The 22,356-nt window shown below is 39.1% G+C and overlaps 1 protein-coding gene across 5 annotated transcripts in view; it reads left to right on the top strand.

Moving 5' to 3' along the window:
- sick (sickie) overlaps positions 1-22,356 on the top strand; it is a 217,878-nt gene that overhangs the window by 142,878 nt on the left and 52,644 nt on the right. For all 5 annotated transcript variants that reach the window (XM_064697641.1, XM_064697642.1, XM_064697648.1 and 2 more), the window contains 3 exons: positions 20,449-21,011; positions 21,074-21,218; positions 21,981-22,283. In XM_064697641.1, coding sequence (XP_064553711.1) covers positions 20,449-21,011; positions 21,074-21,218; positions 21,981-22,283 — 1,011 coding nt within the window. The remainder of the gene's footprint in view (positions 1-20,448; positions 21,012-21,073; positions 21,219-21,980; positions 22,284-22,356) is intronic.

Genomic DNA, 22,356 nt, shown 5'->3' with positions numbered 1-22,356 from the left:
ATTCTCAAAAATTCTTAAATTTTAGATAAAGAATTCAAATAGCATTTAAACGAAGACTAAATTGGTAACTCTCATAAATATCAGCTGAGTTTTGATTTCGTTTGAGGTAGCACAAATTTGTTGTATATATTATGCAATATATATTGCAAAAACTTTTTAATACACATTATACAATTATTTTTCCTGAATTGTTGTGTCCAATATTAATTGTATACGCTTTTATATGCATATTTTTATCCTGATTTTATTATCGATGGATAATTGTGTACAATTTCATGTACATTTCTTATGGTAATAATTGCATTCACGCTTATGGGCATATATTTTTTACTGGGCTGTATTATCCATTATTCATTATTTACACTTGTTTTTTTTTTTTATTATTCACTATTAATTGTATAAACTTTTATATGCATAAGCGTATATTTTGGCGCTCTAATGACCGCACTTTCGTTTCCAGTTATTCAATTAATCCATGAGTCATATCTGTGCAGCTCCTCCACAGCTGACACCAATGAGTCAACGGGCCAATTGCCAGAGTATCGTTTCGTTTGGTCTGGTATCGTTTTGGGTTCCAAGAAGTTTGTCGCCTGTTGTGCGGCGTCTTCGAATGTGGCATGTTGTGTGTGAGAGAGAGTGTGTGTGGTGTGGAGTCCATAAAACGGCACTTAAATGCCAGAGACGCTGCCGCCGGCTTTAGTATTCCCTTTGACTTTAGCTTTAGGCCTGAGTGCATCTGTTTGCCACGCACAATTTGGCCACACTTTTGGTGTCAGGCGCAGCTGGGCATAGCTGTCAGCGGGCAGAGGCGTGGCCGAGGCACTCGGCATTTGAAGCAGTTAATTGTCATGGCAGCCACTTGAGCACCCTAACAACTTCCGCTGGCAGCCTCTTCAAAGCCAAAAGCAAACCCAAAACCGAAACCAGCGCTCAAATTGCCAATTTGCATAAAATCCACTTGATGTTGACTCCAGGCTTCAGCTCGAGGATCAGGTTTTTGAGTTCCTCCTCGGGCGGCTTGTCAAATGTCATTTGCAAATTGTCAACAGCAGCCAAACAGACGACAACTTGACAATTGACAATTGACAATGCTCACCTGTCAAACTGTAAGCCACGCCCCACTTCCTCCCTCCCTCTGCACACTCTCCGCTTATGGATATTGCGATACATATTCACGCAGTTGCATAGCGATGGCTCGAACCGAACCACTTGCCATTTGGCACTTCAGTTAACAAAGGTATCTATGGAGAGTTGCTGTTAACAAGCGAATTGGACGTGTGCACAGAAGCGGCTAAATCTCTGACCCGCCCTTGGGGGGAGGAGTCTTCTGGTCGTATGAGTTATGAGTTTGTGAGATGCTTCTACTACTACATCGAGCAGCTCGAGCTTTAAATATAGCTTAAAATTGTTGATTTTTATAGGGCAGATTAATAAATTGGCACCCAATTTGCGGCAAAGTTTTGCTGTAAAATGAGTTAAATTCAAGAGCAGCTGTCTGATAGTTTCAAATGAAATGTTTAGGTAAAAGCCCTTTTTCACTTAGAGTTTTAAAAAAATTTACATGTAGCTTCTTTTTCAGTTTCGGCACCAAAAATAGCACTACTCAAATATTTCTTTTCCTAGAAAGTACTAGTAGCAGGCAATAAAGAGTTGCTGTTAGATATTATATTTGTACTTTTGTATAAAGAAGAAGAGAAAAAGAGTTGGCCTAGGCAACTAAACAACTAAACAGCAACTTTCCGGGATGGAATCCTAAGATCTAGTTTTTGTATATAAATATAGAAACTCCTTCTTCTTAGTAGCTCAGGGTTTCGTTATATGAATAAAAGAGACTGCCGTGTTTAGTTCCAGGGCCTAAACTGGGGAGGAATTAAGCTCTATAACAACTCACTCTCCCACAAGAGTTTATTAAGAGCTATACGTACTCCAACTAATATAATAATAGCTTGTCTTAAGCTTGACAGGTTTTTTAAGCAGCGACGCCCAATTTGGGGCTGCTAATATGCAACTGTTTCCTATAGGAGCGCAATAAATGCCCCTAATTAAGTTCTGTCCGGTCGCGCTCTATTTGTTAACCATTTGCTTAGCATTAAGAGGCGAGGCAGTTTTGGTAGCTGCCACAACGGAGTGTGCTACAACATAATTTTGTGTGTTTATTAAACACTTGTCAGAGCTAGCTCCCGCCCATATTTCACCACGCGTTTCATTAAAAAGCGCTTATGGGCTTGGTGGGTTGGGCCGGGGGCCAGTGCGCCTTCCACATTTTCATTAGCTTCGGTCCATCAACGCGTTTGATCTGTGAAATTAATGCAATGCCATGAGGCGCTGAAATGGGAGCTCGCTGCGAGTGCTCTATAAATATCCACAGCTGTCGTCGAGTAAAGTGTGGGAGTTGTGGCCTTAGACCTTCCTTCCCCTTCCCATGCCACCTACTCCCTCAACAAGTTCAAACCTGCCCTTGGCTGGCAAACTGTTGACCCTTGATTGTGACTCTTGAGCCATGGTCACGTAATGCAGCTGCAAAATATGTTTAATAATTGAATTTTAATGCACGTCGACAGGCAACTGCGTTCCCCAAACGCGACCCGCGAGAAGCAACCCCCTTGTCGCATTAGCGTCAAGCTGAAGCTAATCAGCTGCGGCGCCGACACCTGCAGGACATAATTTTGAAGCCCAACAAGTGCCCATGTCCAGGCATCTCTTTCTCTCTCCCTCTCTCCCTCTCGCTCTCTGTGCCTCTGCCTCTGCCTTGAGCTGCGGTCGGGTGTCGGGAATGGGTTGCCAGTTGTCTAGCCATAAAAGTAAATCAAAATGCAGCAGGGCGCATATTTCAACAAGCTGGCAACGCAGGCAGACAGTTAGCAGCAGTGTTGCCAGTAAAAAAGTTATTTCTAGCCGAAAAAAAGCCGAATAAGTGTGTCAGTAGCTTGTCGGATAGAAAATGTCTTCTAATGCTTCTAATTGCCAACAAGTCAAAGCTTTGCAATTTGATAGTCTGCTGCTAAGGTTCTGGAAATAGCTAAACAGACAGCCAGTCAGCCATAAATATGCTATTTGGATAGGTTTTCCGCCAACTCAGCCAATAAAAGGAAAATGTTGTCGGGAACCAAGCGCAATTGGCAGCACGAGTCGATCTCTCGTTATTTCTAGGGGCGTTTCAGCAAACGGACTCGTGTGCACACATGGCTTACTGTCTGTCTGTCCGCCTGTCCCTTGGCCTGTCTGCTGCATCCTTGCTCCTTGCGCTCCTTTTATTTAATAACGCATTTTTCAATTCATTTGATTTATGGCTCAGGCGTGAGACGCTGCCATTTCCAATTCCAGCTACTAGATTGCCCTTGCAAATGCAACGCATTTTTCTTCCTCTTTTTTTAAAGCTCGCTTTAAACTAGCCGCATTATCTGCCACACGCTCATCTCACGGCGTTTTATCCGCAGTCCGTAAATTTTGCTGACCGCAACGCGCCGGCAAATTGAAAATAAATTTCGCACCCAACAGACCCGACATAATAAATACAAATTGTTTTTATTAATTTCATCAAATTCAGTGAACCCGTAGGCCCGAAAATTGTGTGCGGTCTGTGTCCACCTGCGGACGCGCCGGTTACCTATTTAAAGGGACTGCCCACTCGAGTGTTCAATGACGTGACCCCAGGGCGGGAGCCCCTTCACTGCCATACGCTTGCAGTTTTCCACATTTTCCTTCTTTTTTTTTATCCTTTGGGCCAGCCCTCTTTTAGTGAAGTGCCAAACTGGGCTCAAATGAAGCGGAAATTTTTGCTGTCGTTTCGGATGGAAGCTGCCTTTCGCTGAAAATTGATTCATTGCGTTTGTCACATTAAAAACATATTCTTTATTTAAGTTGGCAGCCTTTTTAGCTTTGTTGCCGCTCAGTGCTGTTTGAGGACTAAGTGGAACAAGTGGAAAACCTATTGTTTGGATTGAGCAGGGTACAAGTGCAAAAAGGGATTTAAAGTTAAGTGAAACTAAGTATTGTTGGCGTTGACAAAAGCAGCTTAAATAAAGTTTCATTGAAAACGAGCTGGGAAATTACGCAAACATTAAACTAATAAAAAAAGTTGATTACAGTGAAAGCGCCCACGGTGCCATTCCATGCTAAAATATTAAAAATGATTTAGTTAATCATCGACATAGTTTGTTTATAAATTCTTTTTAATTATACTATTTCAATTATTCCAAGAATCCAAATCTTGAAGCTCAAATAAATTTGATACACCCAAAGTGAACAATCACGTTCCTGGAATTTTAGAAATATGTTAAAAATAAATTCTAAATATTCCCGAAATCCTTTACTCTTCCGAAGCGCTCGAAAGCTTTTACATAAAGCCCACTTTAAGCAAGCTTTGCAACATGCAGAAAGCTCGACATGTGTTGCAGTTTTTATAGCATAGCCGAGACACCTTTAGCCAGGACACACAACCGCATGGCAAAGCTTTTTATAGCACGCTCACCCATTTGAACTTCATTGGAACTTCATTTATGCACAATAAAATGCCGCCTGTATCTTAGATATTTTATTTTGCATATTTAGCTGTAATATCCAACATTTCTTCACATCTGTTGCAAATATTAAAATCATTTAATTACATTTTTAATTAATGTATGCAATAAGCCTTTTGGTATAGGCTGCAAATATTGCGACAGTTGTGTTTGAATACGAAAAAACCAGTTGCTATTTGCTCATATCTCAATGGACACGAGTGGCTGCAATTGCAATTGATAAATGCAACAGCAGCCCCCGCACCCGCACCCGCCCCCTCTCTGCACCACTTTTGCCACCTTTAGCATTTCCTGGTATCTGCACCCACACTGCGGCCCGATTAAAAGCGGCTCAAAGCATGTGACGGGCATACGACGTAAGCCTATAAGCTAAAACTGACCTTTTGCACATGCTGCTGCCCCACACGCCACACAAACTGACATGCCTCAACGCCCACACACACACACACACAGACACACACATACACTCACACATACATTCACACATATCGTAGCAAAAGCGAGACGTGAAGCATGACAAAAATCTTTGGCTGTAGTTTTGCTTAATCGTTTTCCAATAACATTGAGTTAGCTGCCAGATATTTTGTTGTAATTGTTATTAACGCGCACGAAAGCTTTTGATTAGTATACACTGCCAAAGTGGGTGGGTTAGCTTTGAGTCAAGGTTTGCAAAGAAGAACGACTCGTCGCATGCATTTATTGCATAATATTAACACTACCCGGGTCTTTCGATAAATGCAATTTTAAGTTGTATTTTCCAACTTGCCAGAAAAGTTAGTTCGTCAAATACGTCTTCTAGAAGAAGAATCAGTTAAATGAGAGTTCAAGTTTTTAGAACTTTAATTGAAAATGTCGGATATTTCTTCCGACAAATTCAAATTTTACAACAATAAATATAAATAATATATGAAAATTATAATAAATGAATCAATGGGCTTTTAAAACATTCATGAATCCACAACTGTTTATTTAAAAAGAATTAAAGAAAGTTGGTTAAAATAAGAATTTATGATTGGTTGATTTCAATGCATTGAAAATTCTTGAAAAAGTTATATTTTCAATTAAATAATTTTTAATAATTATATATGAACATTATAATTAATTATATAAAGGTGTTTTAAAACTGCTTAACATAAAAAATCAAATAAATAAAAGAATGAGAATTTAAAATTAAAAGCGTCAAATGTATTAAAAATTCCGAATATTTATTCAAAAAAGTCTTAACTTAGCTTTCTCAAGCTTACCTAAAAAGATCATACTACGTTATACTTATTTCTAATCTATCCAATAAAGCGCCTTATGCACTCCAAAAGTTACTCAGAATTTGACTCATAATATACTATATAGTTATTCTTGTTATGCAAATACAGTCTTTTGGGATCTAACGTGATGCTTAATATTATTATATGTATATTCAAAAATAATTGTATATAAGTCTTTCTTAATAATTCGATGGTTCGCTGATTGAGTGTCGCCGTCTTGAAGTTTAATGAGTATTGGGGCAAACGTGGCGCACTTCTGTGTGGGGCACATGCCAAGCGGCTCCAATTAGTTGAGTTGCCACACAAAGGCTATTGCCGTTGCTTAGCCAATCAACAACTGCAATAACAACAACAACAGCGTCAACTGCAACAACAAGAACAACAACGTTGAGTACAACTTGTTATCGGCTAGTTTCGCTTTTCATTGGGCCGCCTGCTGAATTTTCTTGCGTGCAGTTTTTTGGAAAATTGCAGCACACAGGCAAGAACGAGCCCGCCCTTGGCTCAATTTTTAGTTGGTTTTATTTTTTTTACTATTTTTGGCGTTCAATTGAAAACCGGGCAGCTGTCGAACATGAAACAAGTTTGAGCAATCATTGACTGCCTCAGCAACTGTGGCCTGAAGAGAGACTCGATGTTCGAAATTGCGACACGCTCTTTACTCTCGAATTGTTTTCGATGCACAGCTGTCGCCACTCTCTTTCTCTCACGGTCTCTCTAGCCAAGAGAAGCCATTTGTTGCTTTTGGCAAGGAAGAACCACCACCACAAAACTCTGTTCAGCCAAAACAAGAGACTCGGCCGGGCGGCTTTTGTGTGTGCTTCTTGTGTGGGTGGATGGGCAATGTTTGACATTTGGCGTAATAATATTGCCGTGTCTGGCAGCGGATGTATGTAGTTGGTTGAAATCAGAATACAAGAAAAAAAACAAAAACAAATGAAATGCAAAACTTTATGTTTCGGCAAAATGAGCGCATAAAATGTGCAAAAATACTTCAAATAATTGTTAAAATAGTTATAAAAAAATTAAATCTATTCCTTATGCTTTTTCTTGATATTTTACTGTTGATAAAATGTGCAAAAATACTTCAAATAATTGTTAAAATAGTTATAAAAAAATTAAATCTATTCCTTATGCTTTTTCTTGATATTTTACTGTTGATTCTTATTGAAATTTAAATACAAATTAAATCGAAAAGCTGAAATGCTAAGCTAAACGTTCCAAGGAACTAAAAAAATCAAATAAAAAAAAGTTTCTTTAAAATTTTTTCAATAAAAAAGAATAACGACAGCAGATTTATTTAACTGATTTTTCTATGATTTTTAATTACCGTTATGTGTTTTTATAAATGAAATCAAAAATCTAAAAATTATGTGGAAAACTTAAAATGATAGGATTGTCGGAGCTTAAAAGTTAAAACAAATTCATTTATTTTGGAAAAAAATACTTTTAAGCTTTCTTCTTTTACTAGGAAACTTAATTTAGTTGATGACAATATTTAAAAGAGCTTTGCTTTTTCCCTAGGATTCAAAACATCTAGGCTGTTATCCAATTTAATTCGCACATAAATCCAAACTAAGGTAACTTTTGCTCTGAAAGAGTCTAAAGCACTGCTAATATATGTATATATTTTTTAAAATCAAGTGTAGCTCATGACGAAGGCCTTGTCTAAAATAAATTGGGCTCAGCAATTGCATTTGCCTTACAATATTTTTTATGACTGCGTTAAGGGTTTTTTCTTTTTTTTAAGCTAAAAAATAGTTGTTTTCAAAAGTTTTGGAGAAACTATTTGAAGTATGAATAACAGTTTCCTTAAAGACAATTCATAAAACTTTATTGGGATGAAACCAGGCAGTTAAAGAACATTGCTGGCCAACGACTTTCATCTCGGCTGAATTCAATTGGAAATTTGTAGCAAATAACCTTTTGTTTGCATGCAACTTTGAAAGATGTAAAACAAATATTTTACAAGACAATACCTTATTATGCCAAGCATGTTAAGCAGAATCCTTACTTCTTAAATAAAATTCATAGACTATACCTTTTTATGTTTTACCCATCATAAACTTTGCACAAAGTGCAATTTTCTGTCTTGAACTCCATAATTTTTGTCATGCTCCAGGCAACTTTGGGTCTGTGCGTGGCCGCACAAACAAGCCAAAAACGCCAAAAGACTTGCGAAAAACAGAGCCTATCAACTAGTTTTTTTTTGTTTTTGTTTTTCCTCCATTCAATATTAGCGCAGCACGCACAGGTGGGCAGGTGTCTGTGCTTGCCCCGCTTGATGTCTGCCAACTCCCGATACTCTATCGACTGGCGGCCTTTTACTTTCAGCATACAACTTTGCCATGTGCTTCATAAAAGACTCTCCGCCTGCGCTCGCTCTTTCGCGCTCTCTCTCTCTCTCTTGAATGCTTTTCGAACTGGCTCGCTCTCTTGAACATTTTTCGAACTGGCAATTTTGCCACAGTTCGGGGCAGGCCGTCGCCGAAGCAACCCCAGAAACGCATTTGAACGCTCGGGCGTTGCGGTTGCCCCAAGAAAATGTTAACGCTGCGACGTGTGAAATTATTTGAATAAATATTTGGAAAATATTTTTCAAAAACATAAACAAAATGGTGCTATAATTACGAAGTAAATAAAAAAACAGTAAATAAGTATAAATAAATAAATAAAATTGTTTTAGGTGCAGTGCAGTGCAGTCGAGTGTTTCAGTTCAGTTTTACGATAAATTAAATTAAGTTCAACCAAATTCAATTAAATTATTGCGTTGAGCGGGCAACTTGTTTTTGTCTGTTGCATATTTCGAGGCGGCTTGTCTATACAAATTACAAGTGCGCTCGGCGTGTTCTGGAGTGGCCCATCAGCATGTTTTAGCATTGTAAAGGTAATCAATTGAACTCAATCAGGTGCTCAGGCATCTTTGTGCGGCATGTTTCAATAGCAGGCACTACTCCAGCTCCAGCTCCCGGTAAATGGGGCAGTGTCAATGACTGCTGCAGGCCATTAAACTCCAGGCATGGCTTTTGTTTACTTCACAACTGTTTGTCCTGCCGACGGATACTATTTGCAAAGGCTCTCTGGGCCGAGGTCCGATGGTTGAGGGCCAAAGGGTTGTCTGTAAACACAAACACTCGACCAGTGCACACACACACCCACAGACACATGGGTTACATCAGAGTTATGCGACATATGCAAAGCGCTTGATGAGTCGCATTACCAAATCCGGCAGCAGTCCATAAGCTAAGCAAATCAATCGTTTGCCTGCCAACCCAACAAACAAAATCTTCAGTTTTTCGCTTGACGAAAACCGCTTTTTCACATACTAAAATTCCACTGGCTACCAACGTTCCCAGCTTCTCTTTTGGTCAATTTATTTAAAGTAAATAAATTGTTTAGTTAGTGTTAGGCAACTGGCTGGCAGTTCATGGCAAGAAATTGGAATTCCTGGTTCGATTTACTGTCTTGATCACTCGTTTGTCGCACAATTTCGGCAATTACTTCAAATGTCAAACCTGGCTGAACATAAATCTTTGTACCTGCACACACAGCCACACACAACACACACACATGGGTGCTAGCCTGTCAAGTCCTGTGGCCAAAAAAAAGGGAATAAAAAAAAAAACGAGAAAAGGGCAACATTTGCCATAAAACAGCAACAGGCAGCAAGCAGCAGGCGGCAGGCAACGGGGGCAACATTCTGTGCATATTTTAGAGCAGTTTATAGACCCAGCTGACTCATACATAGGCTAACTCCCGAGTTTCCCCTTTTTCAGCTTTTTTCAGCTGCCTCCCTCTTTAGTTGGGGGTTTAGCTAAATTGTTTCCCTGCTCAGCTTTAGTTGAATTCAGAATGAGCTAAGCGGCTTTAAGCACACGCCAAACTGTTCGTGTGCGAGCGAGAGCGAGAGCGCTGCAAGTGGGTGGGGCTGGTTGGGAGGGGTGGCGGGTTCTTGCAAAATGTAACCAAGGCTAAGCGGGTTAAGTCTTTGTGGCGCCACAGGGCAACATGTGGTGCCAGGTGCCGCTTGGAGTGAGCCGCTCGCTTTGGTTTACGCATCTCTAAGCCAAGTAATTACCGTTTAGATCATGATTTATGCCCGAAGTAGGCCAAAATTGCGAATAAAAGAACTTGATTTTTGGCATTAGAGAAACTTCATTAAATGATTGAATGGAATTATGAATATTATGAATATAATAAGAAAAATAGGTCAGTGTAGACAACTAAAGATCGAGAATCCGATATGAAATCGTAGCTGTTAATATTATACTTTTATTACTTATGATCCTTAGTAATATTTCACTAAAGAACATAAGATCTCTAGATGGACACACATAGAACATTTTACAAAATCAGTATGCTGCTTTTCATTTTGTGAACAGAGTATTTAAATAATATTATAAAACACTTGTCGGTAGATGAACTGTCTAAGTGAGCCAGTCATCCAGTCAACTAAGCAATTTGTAGCTATCATTTTATTTGCAATATATATATAAAAACGATAAACACAATACTGAAATATGTTTGTCTTGCTCTTAAACGCAGATACTCAGTTATTAATCTAACTAATTTTGGTTGATCTTGCTTCTAAACTGAGGCATGGCTTTTGATTTTGATTTCTCCTCCAGCTCCTCCTGCTAGGCGTGGGCAAGAATTTAAAAACATTTCACTAAGCTGTATGTTAATACATATGTGTCCAGCTTGGAATCCCTGGAAAAAACAAATGAATTGTTATAGACAATCAATAGAACATTTTACAAAACCAATAGGCTTCTTTTCGTCATGTGAACAGAGTATAAATATAATAATATAGACGAGTCAGTGGTCTGTCTGAGTGAGACAATCATTCAGGCAACCGAACAACGAGGATCCGGTTTCAAATTCCAGACTGTTCTAGGAATATAATACAAATATGTATATATATTATTATTATAATTATTTGGTCCGGACCTCGAGCTAGGCAAACAAATAATTATTTGATGGAAAGGTCACCAGATCCAGCATTAAACTATTATTATATATTATCTTAGCCAGGTGGCTAATTTGATAGCCTACAACTAAATCATATTCTGTTAACAACCAATTATAATATTAATAAATTTTATATAAATAAACGTAATATATACTCAATAAGGCATGCGAATCTCATGAAAACCACTTCCCGTATCCTTTGCTGTTGCTTTTTGCCAAAACAAATAATTAACATGTCCTCAGGCTGAAGGCAACCAACACTTGATCTATCAAAGTAAGCCCCTAAATGAGAGACATGAGCACCGCCTACTTAGTGCCATTAATTTCACCTAGTCTTCCTTGCCATCGCAAACTGTTTACGCTGCTCATTAATAAACTCATTTGTTAAGTTGCTTAGCTTGTTTAGTTGTTGCAGAGCGACAGACGCTTCGCCTTTGAAGGTGGCACGCAACAGACAGTCTGTCGACCCCCTCCTCCCTCACAACTCTGCTATGGTCTACAGTTCTGCTGGGTAATCACATTTTCCCATCGATTTTCCTGCATGTCTTGAGTCTGGCGAGTGTTTGGTGTACCGTCTGCAGCCGCACCTCTCACTCTCTCTCTCTCTCTCTTTCTCTCTCTGTCTATCTGAAGCACGCATGCATAATGTGCCTTATAAATATGTGAGTCATCCAAAGAATATGCCATGCTATAGTCTACAGACTCGTATATTAACTCCTATATTGCAATCCTACTCTATGGCCCTAAATCATGCAAAGTGTTTACGTTGCGGCTTTTCCTCGCCAACTGCGGCAAACTTTAACGTTTTTACGTTTTTAGGCCAACTCGTTTAACCCATTTCTACACGGTCTTCCTGTTGTCCTTTATCTTGTCCCATAAAAGTGTGAATCTTTTTGCCATTCGATATAAAAGTTTTTATGTGTGAGGCGTTTTTATTAGCCACGGACTGTCTTACATAAATTCAACATTAAATTAAGTGCCATTTACCTAGCACTAGGGGTTGCTCTTCTACCAACTGACCCCAAAGTGTGTTCCCACTCTCTCTCTCTTTCTCTCTCTCTCTCTGCACCCAAACCTTCGCCACGCGACCCTCGGCACGTAACAAGTTCATTGCACTTTAATGAACTCTAAAAACGAAATACAATATAAAATCCCTTTGCAATTTATAGCTTGATATTGCGACACATTCAAACTACTAATGAGGCTTTCCTTTTCCACAATTCGAAATGTGAGACATATTTTCGGGGTTTTTTAACTGAAAATATTCCATAAACAGTGTTAGTTTCACCTAGAATGCTTTTTCGCAGTGTTCGATACGCTTTTGCAAAAGTGTAACTCATACAATTATTATTACAATTTTATGTTGTTTTAATTATAATATGTACTCTGTTTTTAAACAGCTGCAACAGCTAAGGGTTGTGTTTTGTGGAATTTATGGAATTATTCCGCTCAAACAAGAAATCCAACCCGTGCCGGGGTATCGACTATCAAAAATGAGTGTCCGCTGCAAAACAGAATTTTTCTTAGAGAAACCATATTTTAAACAAGGAAAACTGTTTTAGTCGGGAGCAACCGAATAGTAGATACCTTGTATCGAGCACTTTGAGTGCCTTATCTCTTCCTTGGAAAAATGTATTCGTAAATAACTTCTGAGTTTAGTTTGCGATTGTTATGAAATGTTTATGTACATAAGGCTGACGTTCAGCTGTTCATATATACCACAAAATAATGCAGCCCCAAGAATGCAATTCGCTTTAATTTCATTGAAAATAAGTGATATTCCTTTTCTATTATTCCGCTAGCTTCTATAATCTGCGAGATATGCTCAGTTAAAATTCTTAAAATCCAGTTATCAATCCGAAAAGAAAAAGATAAACCTATACCCTATCTCTTATGGGCTCTGAGCCCTAAATCAATAAATCAATCTCGAGGCTTTCCTCTGGTGAATGCTTGAACACAATATTTGTCACAGACCTAACATTCGATTTCTTTAAGAACACAAGCGAAAGTAGAAAGACTTTTACAATTAACAAACATACTTCCCTAGGGCTGACAAGGCATCCTTTAAGAGTCTTACTGCCTGACATCGATACTCTGCGAAAAAGCGTCAAATTGTATTCATACTTTGCTTTCATGTTTGTAATTTGTACCTTGTTTAATTAAATGAGCTAAACGAAACTCTAGTCGTTAGGGTGTCCTTTTTTCTTTTGTTTTTTTTTTTGTTTTTTGTTTGTTTTGCTTGGGATATGAGGTTAAGGGTTGTTCTAAAGTTTTGCTTGGCATATTAGCAAAGTTTGGTGTTTAATTTAATTTGCATTTGCGACTACTCAAAGAGTGGCAGCCACGTTGTCTGTCTTGGAATTTTCATTTGGAAAAACTTTTACAAAAAGCGCTGGCAGCGCTAACGAGAAATACACAGAGAGTGAGGGAGAGAGAGGGAGACAGAGAGTATTTGCAGAGCTGCTCACTTGACTTGAGGCTTTAAGTCAAGTTGATGTTGCCTTTGCTGCCAAAATAGCTATGCTTAATGCGCTGGGACCATTTCAGCGCCGTCTGGCTTATGGCCACTTTGCTCACACGATTCACACAAAACAAAAGAGAAAAAAAAAATAGATATATGTACTTATATAAGAAGCTGAAAGGAAAGACTGAAATTTCAGTTTCATTGTTATATGCCCAAACCATAATTTATTGCGACTGTCAATGGCTACTGCGAAGTCGTAAAAGGCAAACAATTGCGACTAGGAAGCACCCACGGACTGTCCTTCGTCCGCCCATCCGCCGGGCACTTGTATAATTGACGTGCGCCTACAAGTATGCTATGTTCTCTGCTATTTATTTTTTAGCTGTTTTTTATATCCCCTCTGAATATGGAAGGAAGAGGGCATATTGCTGTGGTTAAAATTAATGTAGCTGACAAAGCAAGATATTTAAAGCCTCACACAACTTAAAATATGGAGTATCGGTTCTTCTAGTTCTCGTAGGAATTACTCCCATGTTCCTAGAATCGATAAATATCGATTTACAGCTCTGGTTTTCTGAAAACATATCGAATGTTCTTAAAGCTAGGTACATCAAAATTGCTTAAGAGGTATATATTTAGTTTAGTGTCTATCAATTTGTATCTTAAGTGTTATCTAATATAACTATATATAGATACATTCGACTGGCATTTTTGAGAAGTTAAAATTTCATAAAGATCACACAAAGAATACAGATTAGTTTTGAAGAATATATTTTCCATAATGTAATGCTACAGAAAAGAGAGCTGGTTACAGGGTATCTTTTAGTTGCGAAAGCTAACTTATTTATTTTGCCTGTCAATTATATGGCTGGCATCTTTTACTGCTGCTGTTCGTCTACCCTAAGACGCAGTCCTTGACACAGTCAGCAGGCAAATGTGGCAAATATGTTGCCCAAAAGGCTACAAGCTGCTGTTATCCCTTGTTGCTGTTGTTGAGTGTTGCATGCTTTCAGGCGCCGTTGCAAGGCCAAACACCGTCGACAAACAGCCACAGTTGAAGGTTGCGTGCGTGAAAAGCACACCTACCCCTCTATGGCCCCCTTGCCATAGCTCATGTTCGACACTTTTATTAATGTGTGCTTGTAACGCCTAACGCCAGAGCTGTCGGAATTCCATTCATAACATTTTATCAGCCGCACACAAAGCAGGCACACTTTGTGGTTGGGAGAGAAGAGTGTGCTCTATGTGTGCGTGCTTCCTGTGTCGTTGATAAGTCAGCCTACTTTAACGCCTGTTGACAGTTTTAATAAATGAAATGCGGCAACCATTTACCAACACTGGTTAGCACCGCATGAAGCAAACCGCAAAGGCTTGTGGTCGTTGCGGCAAGTAGCCTGTGGCATGTGCGGGCCATGCAACTGGACTACAAATGGCTTTGTTTGCTTGTGAGAACGGCCTCTTCTAGAAATAGTTAATTTGAACTAGTTCCAGCTATGAATACACTGGCCTTAAAATGGATTGAAGGTTATCTGGACATTTACTATCTGGACATTTACCATTTTTTTAAAACCTCTTTCAGGTTTTCGTGATATCTAAACAAAGTTTGTCAATTACTTATATTCTTACCATGAGCCAAACTTTAATCCAAACCAATTGTGCCAAAGTCAGCTCAAACTTAGCCCGAACCGAGCATTTTTATTAAAATATAAAATAAAAAATCTAAAAAAATATTTTGGTTTCATATACAAAACTTTAAAGGGAAACTCAAACCCAGAGCAAGGTTTTAACTTCATTTTTAGACATTGGCAGTCCCCAATTATTTTTGTTGTTTCGTTTTCAGTCATGCTTCTAACACCAGAGGTAAAAACTATTTATATCATCTAACTTTTACGACTAATTATTGAAATATAAGGCAATTCTGTTAAGTGCTTGTAAGGGCATTTAAACTTTGTTAGCTCGAATATGGAAGATTGTTCATTGTTTTTCATTCACTGGAAATCCGATTCCTGATAATAAATATTTATGCAGAGTTTTCATTTTAAGAAAAATTCAAGACAAATTGTTTATGACCCAACGAAATGCTGGCGTAAACAGCAGCAATAAAGACGATGCATTGACCGATGACCTTGACATGGGCGTTAATTAGAGCACATTAAGAAACCAACAATAACAACAAGCAGAAGAGCGACTGCTTTTGCAGATATTACGCATACGCCACGTGTGCTGGCACTTAATTTTTATTTGGCGTTAAGTGCAGAAATAATTTATACAAGTCGTTCAGTGTTGTCGCCGCTCTAGTTATATAAATTCCAAATATATATATATATATATACTATATATAAGGTGCCACACAGCTGGCCAACCAAGTGTAAAGCAAAGCGTCAGACTTGAGGCACAACTTGAATGTAGCTGCCAAACAATTGGAAAATCAGCGTGCAAACAGGCGTGCAATTGAGAAAAAGACAGACTGACAGCGAGACCGACAGACAGACAGACTGAGAGAATTGACACACAATGGAAGCTTAGTAGATGATGGGCAAATAGCCCGGCGAAGTGCGACGACGACAATTGCAACTCTTCACGCACAAAGGGGGCGACAAAGTGAATAGGCAACATTTTCAATTAAAATGACAAAAGACGCGCACAAAAGTGGCAAAGACGAAAAGGGCGACGAGCAGTGGGGGGCGTGGCTAACTGGCAACGACTCGAGTGCCTGCAAGCCATTGAGCCAAAAGGATTGTTTGCAATTGGCCAATGTCAACAATCAAATTTTCATGTCTAAGCCGCTTACGCCAGCGTTTTTTATATGGCCATATATCAAAACTAATTGGGCGTGTCCTGTCTCCGCCCCGGCCCCTCTTAATATAATAAATAATACAATTTATTTGAATATCCCGTGGACAACATGCGGTAAATAAGCTTTTGGTTTAATAAATTATGAGAAATTCATAAAGAAAGAAGTATAAATATAAAATACAGGCGCGGCAAATTAGCCAACGCATAAATTTCTCGCTGGCATGCCATATCTATCGATTCGTTTAAATTTACGATCTTATCGGGGCAGGTGAAATATTCTGTCATGGTATACTACTATTGGAATGAATGATTTATAGACATTTCGATGGGCTTTTGAATAAACTAATAGCTAATGTGAAAGTGATATAGGTTAAGCAAATCTGCCTCACGGGATAAACCTTACAGAACTAAGGCACTTGCTCTTGATAGGAAAAGAGTGGGCGAGAAGGCAAGCTTGGAAGGATCTTTAGTAGTGTAGATTACTATTGGGTAACCCTTTTCTGTAAGCCTAAATATCTTTCCCTTCAGATAATAATCGTAATCCTTTTTCATCTTGTTTAATATGTTATTTCTTTTCTGGTAAAAATTGTTCCCCTTTTGCTTAGGAATTTTACTTTAAATATATTTCGTAAACAATTTTCTAAGATATACCATCTTTTTATATTTTTATTAAATATGAAATAATCTCCCACATCTTTCCCAAATGTTACTTACTATTATTAATATATTTTATTATTATTATTATTATTATTGTTTTAATTAATGTTATTATTATTTTTATTAATATTATTATTAATATTATTATTATAAACTTATATTTTATACATTCTGTTAGTTAAATTTTTGACATTGTTTTCTAAAATTTTTTTGTAGTTATTCCTTAACATATTCTGCTCTAGACAGTCTATTAAAAAGTTGTTCAACTTTCCTTTAAAGTATTTTTTCATTTTCTTTCTATTCCTAACAAAATTTTCACTTCATTTCGCTGCGCTGATAAAAATAGCTTTCATATTCTCAATTGCCGCATAAAATGTAATTTGCTAAAACAGGCGAAAAGCCAAATTCGCGTCTCTCTCTTTTTTGTTGCTCCGCCATAAAATTTAATAATGGCAATTCAAGGCAGACCTTGTTTTAGAGATTAGATCTATGCGCTCGTGATTCAATTGCACAGTTGCACAATAAATTAACTAATTGTGGCCTGTGGTGTGGCACGCTTTAAGAGCCATGCAATTTCCGCTGAAAAGTATGCTATGATTTAAGTGCACCCAGAAGTAGGGCCGGAGGGTGCAGAAAAACAGCTGTCTGGGCCATAAAACCCAACTACGCCCTGGCAAGCAATTACCGTTTAGATATGCCAGGTCTATATAAGGGTATAAGAGGCAGACCACAGCAATAACAGCAAACAAGAAGCAGCAGAGAAAAGAAAAACTAGCCGGGTTGTAACTGAGACGTCCAGTCTTAGGGTGCGCAAAGGTCGCGGGGGGTGATAGGCAGCCCTTAGAAATATGCGTGACTGTCTGCCTTTACGTGTGCTCGTGTGTGTGTGTGTGTGTAGCAGAGTGAAAGTGAGCGTCAGAAGTGACACATAAAGCTCATAAATTGTCGCACGCTCAATATGCATATAGGGAGGACAGAAGCAGTGACAGCAGCAGGGGCAGGGGCAGGGGCAGGTGTGGGCTGTAAGTCGGTAAAATCAATAACGATTGCCACGTCGCTGGAAAATGACCCACATGCCCCCGCCCTTCACCAGCCAAAGAGGCTACCAAACGATGACAAACAACTGCCAGCTAAAAAACATATATTTCCACATTCAACAAATAAACAACAACAATACACTCAAAGAAAATTCAACAGAAAATGTGCACAATAAAAAAGAAAAACAAAAGAAAATGCTGTACTAAATACAAGTCTGATTTGAATAGAAAGAAGTGCAGAAAATTTCAAGAAAATACTTTAATTACATTTAATTAAATATACAAAAAATTTTTATTATCGAACTTTAACATTCAAGAAAAAGAAGGAAAATGTGGTTGGATTAAGCTCAAAATATTTAGAATAATTTGCATATTTTTAAAAATTTGTAGACAGGAATTGCAGACTTATATAAAGTTTTTGAAAAACGTTGAGCTCGGCTTAGGAAATGAACAGCTTTTGTCGAACGTAAATTTGAGCATAATACTTTCCTTTCTCTGAGTGTATAACATAATACACACACTTCAATTGTATATGCTTTATGCCCTTGCCTGAACTCTTAAGCTGCAATTCATTTGAAATGCACTGAATAACCCAACTGCTGACCATGCCCATTGCCATTCCCAGTGGGAAATGAAGCGGGCGCAGTAAAAAAATGGCGCATAAATTTCGAGAAGCTGTCGAAAAAAGTCAGCAGCAGACGTCATGAGCACGGGCGTAGTCAAAGGCAAAGGATGTGGGCAATGCTATTAATAGCCGTTGAGATGGCAAAAAAAAAGGATACCAACGAGCTACATTGAAAGACATTTAAAAGGAATTTTGATTCAAGAAATGCGTCAGCCAAACGGAAAGAACTAAATTATGAATAAGCAGTTCTTTATGGTGAGCCGTCAGAAGCCGAAGTTCGTATTTTATTGTGCATTCAGCTTGAACTAAAAATTCTATATTTGAATAATTCCAACCTCACTTAAAAGGGGCATATATATAGCTTAACAGTGAGAGTCAAAGGAGGAATATTTTATACATAGTTCTATCTTTTTAGCTGATATATTATAAAACATATTTCGCATTATCAAGTTTTAATCTTGCTTAAAATAAAGTCACATGTTGTATAGTTTTTTTAAGCACTTTCGTTCTTTTAGTTCCTATTACTTTATTTAAAGAAATGATTGAATGAAAGTGAATTTATAATTACCTTTTGACACTTGTTTATTATATAATTATATAAATAAGTATAATTTTTGAATGCCAATCGATAGCTCTGATCGATACGAATGCATTACAACATTTTTTTCGAAAAAAATTGTATGTCAGAGTTTTATAAACATAACAGTTTAATATTTTAACTCCTTGAATTTAAAACAGGGTAAATAAATAACTTTCCTTATCTAATATGCATATTTAGCTTTGAGCCTCAGCCCTATCCCTTCTGTAGTTTTTGACGTCCGCCCATGAGGTCTGCGCCAATGCCTGAATTATACGCTTAAAGTATTTTAGAGTGTGCTGCGCCTGCTCTCACCCCGCTGGTGCGTTGAACCCCTCAGCTTTTTCTGTACCCAACGAACGCATTTGAAATATATTTTGTGGAAAAACAAATTCCATGCATGTCCGGCTCGAACTGGGTTTTCCGTTTGTGGCCTTTACATATTGCAAGCGGCCTTTTGGGCCTGGACGCAGGACCAATGGCAAACTAATTTCATGCACAAAATGTAATTTGTATGGGGAGTACAGCAACAACAACAACAACAACAAAAGGCAGCAAAAGGCCATAAACATACGTAGAGCGGTACTCTTTAGTGTTTTGGCCATTTTTGTTTGGCTGCTTTTGGCTATTTCGTGTCGAGCTATTTAAAATTTGTGTTGTATAATTTTTAATTTAGCCGCTAATTTATGCGGCGCCTCACAGCACGTGTTCAGTTTATATCAGCAGGCGTTCGGGTGGGGCAGTACTTACAGCAGGCACTGTTCAGTCAGACGTGGCCAACATATTTGTGTAAGTGCCGCTTTTAATTGACAGCCGGCGCTGGGCCTTTTGGCCATTCAGGCATTTGGGCTGGGGTCAGCTCTTTTAGAGCTAGACAATTAGGCGTGTAGTCGAGGGTCCTGTGCAAATAGCTGACCCTAATTCATGAAGGCATTAAGAGCGTAACTAAAGTGAAAACAAGTGCTCGGCATCAGCTAAAAGGTAGCTTGCAAGTGAAATAGAGGTGCCTGAGTGGGTGCATAAAACATTAATGCCAACTAGTTAGCTAATTGCGCTGCTTGATTGAGATATGGTTAGAAACTAGTTGGTTTGTGGCTGAACTTGGACAACCTCTATGCGTATATTTGAACAAATGGGGGAAATCATGTCTTACAATAGAATCGGGAAACTCAGATCAATTCCAATTATTGCATTTTCTATGTACAGCTAAGTTTCTAGTTGCCGATAATGTCTACGTCCTTGTGTTTGTTTTTTCTTCTCCCTTTGAAATAATATTGTTATCAACTTCTTACCAGGCCCGCATGCACTATATGCAGCCAATATTATACTCGAGTCTCAACTAGCCATGCGGACATGAAGAAAATTACAAATGTGTTTCTATTAAAACTGAAAATTTTTAATAATAGGCTTTGGTTCTGTTCACGGATGAAATCAATGCTTTACATTCCATAAGAATATTAAACATATTATAAAAATGTCATACATATTTTGGTAAGCCTCACTCACCTTTCATTCTCACTCTCTCTATCGCCCTGGCAGCATTCGCAGCAGTCGCGGCTCGCTTGATAGCATTGGGACCGCTGCCAACGGCAGCTCGGCGGCAAGCCAGGCCAGCTCCAGCGGCGGCTCCACCAGCAACAACAGTAACAATATCAACAACAACAACAACAATAATAATAACAACAACAGCAAAATGGATGGCAGTCCACATCATCGTCCGGGCTCACGAAATGGACGCGATAACTGGACCAAAATGCCAGAACCGCTCAACGGCCACAAGGTGGACAGATCGGAGAAGTCATCGCCATCGCGTCGCAGCATGGGCGGCGGCAGCGGCAGCTCATCCAAGCAGGGCTCGCCCTCGTCCTCATCGCGCACCAAGGGCGTGCCGCCCAGTTTTGGTTATGTGAAACGCGCCAATGGCAGCATCGCCTCCACGGCGGAGCAACAGAACATCGCAATGCTGATGGCAGTCGGCGGGGGCCAGGCCATGGTCAATGGCTTGCCCTGCGGACGCACCGCTCACGTGTCCGCAGTTCCGCGCACCGCCAGCGGCCGCAAGGTCACCGGCGGCACACAAACCCTACCCAATGATATGAACAGTAAGTTGTGATTAGTTATTATAATAAATTTTATAAATTCTACTTATTTTCGCTCCCTTTAGAGTTGCCACCGAATACGCAACATCGCAGCTTCTCGTTGACGGGCCCCACAGCAACACAGCTGAGCCAGTCCATACGCGAGCGTTTGGCCACGGGTTCGCACAGTTTGCCCAAACCTGGCAGCGATATGCAAATATTCCAGCACAGGTAAGATAGTTAGCTTAAGGGATAAAGTATCTTTACATATTTAACCAGCTAGTATTAGTATTTCGGTTTGTCGGGCAGTCAGTTAATAAATCATTTAGTCTATTCATCAGTTAAATATTTAGTTTGTTAATTAGTCCATCAGTCAGTCGTTCAATCGAACATTGACTTACTAATCATTTAATCAGCTGATCAGTCAATTAGTTAGTCTATCAACCAGCCATTCGATCAGTCAGTCAGTCAATCAGTCGATTGGTCAGTCAAATCAGTCAGTCATTCAGTTCGTCGCTCCGTCATTCAATAAATCAGTCAGTCGATTTGTCATTCAATTAGTCAGACCTCAATCAGTCAATTGGTCAGTCACTCATTCAGTCAGTCAGTCGTTCAATCAGTCAGACGATCTGTTAATCAATTAATCAGTCAATAAGTTAGTCACTCTAACAGTCAGTCAATCAAATACTCAATCAAACAGGCATCAACCAGTCGATGCGCCAAATAGTCGGTTAATCAGTCATTTTATCAGTAAGTCCATCAGTCAGTCCATCAGTCAGTCGATCAGTCATCCAATCAGTCAGTGGATCAGTCAGTCAGTCAGTCAGTCAGTAGATAGATAGCCAATCGACCATTCGTTCAGTCCCCGAGTTCAGTTAGACCCCGAGTCTATCAGTAAGTCAATCATTGAGTTAGTTAACCAGTCAGTCAATCAGAAGTCAATCAAAAAAATATTAATAATAAATTTATTTATGATATTCTTTTCTTCAACAGAATCTCTACGCGTGGAGGCGCCACTCGCCACGATGGGTCGCTCTCTGACACGCAAACCTATGCGGAGGTCAAGCCCGAGTACAGCTCGTATGCCATGTGGCTGAAGCATAGTAATACGGCGGGCAGTCGCCTCTCTGACGGCGATGCCATAGATCAGATGCAGATTGGTTCGCCCGCGATGACGCGTCATGGCCACAAAATGCTGCACAATCGGGCATCGGGCACAGTGGGGCAAATGCCCGTTCAGGGCAATGAATCGCCCTATGTGCAGAGTCCGCGCATGAATCGCAGCAATAGCATCAGGTGAGTGCCGTATGAATAATGTGAATGTATTAGAGCATGCCCCCTCTATCTCTCCCTCTTTTTATCTCTTTTA

The sequence above is a fragment of the Drosophila montana genome, unplaced genomic scaffold, assembly GCF_035044405.1.
Source record: "Drosophila montana isolate Dmon_TW-CO22-7 unplaced genomic scaffold, ASM3504440v1 contig_402_1, whole genome shotgun sequence".
Classification (NCBI taxonomy): Eukaryota; Metazoa; Arthropoda; class Insecta; order Diptera; family Drosophilidae; genus Drosophila; species Drosophila montana.
The sequence above is the reverse complement of the archived record's forward strand: the minus strand, read 5'-3'. Positions and strand labels throughout refer to the sequence as shown.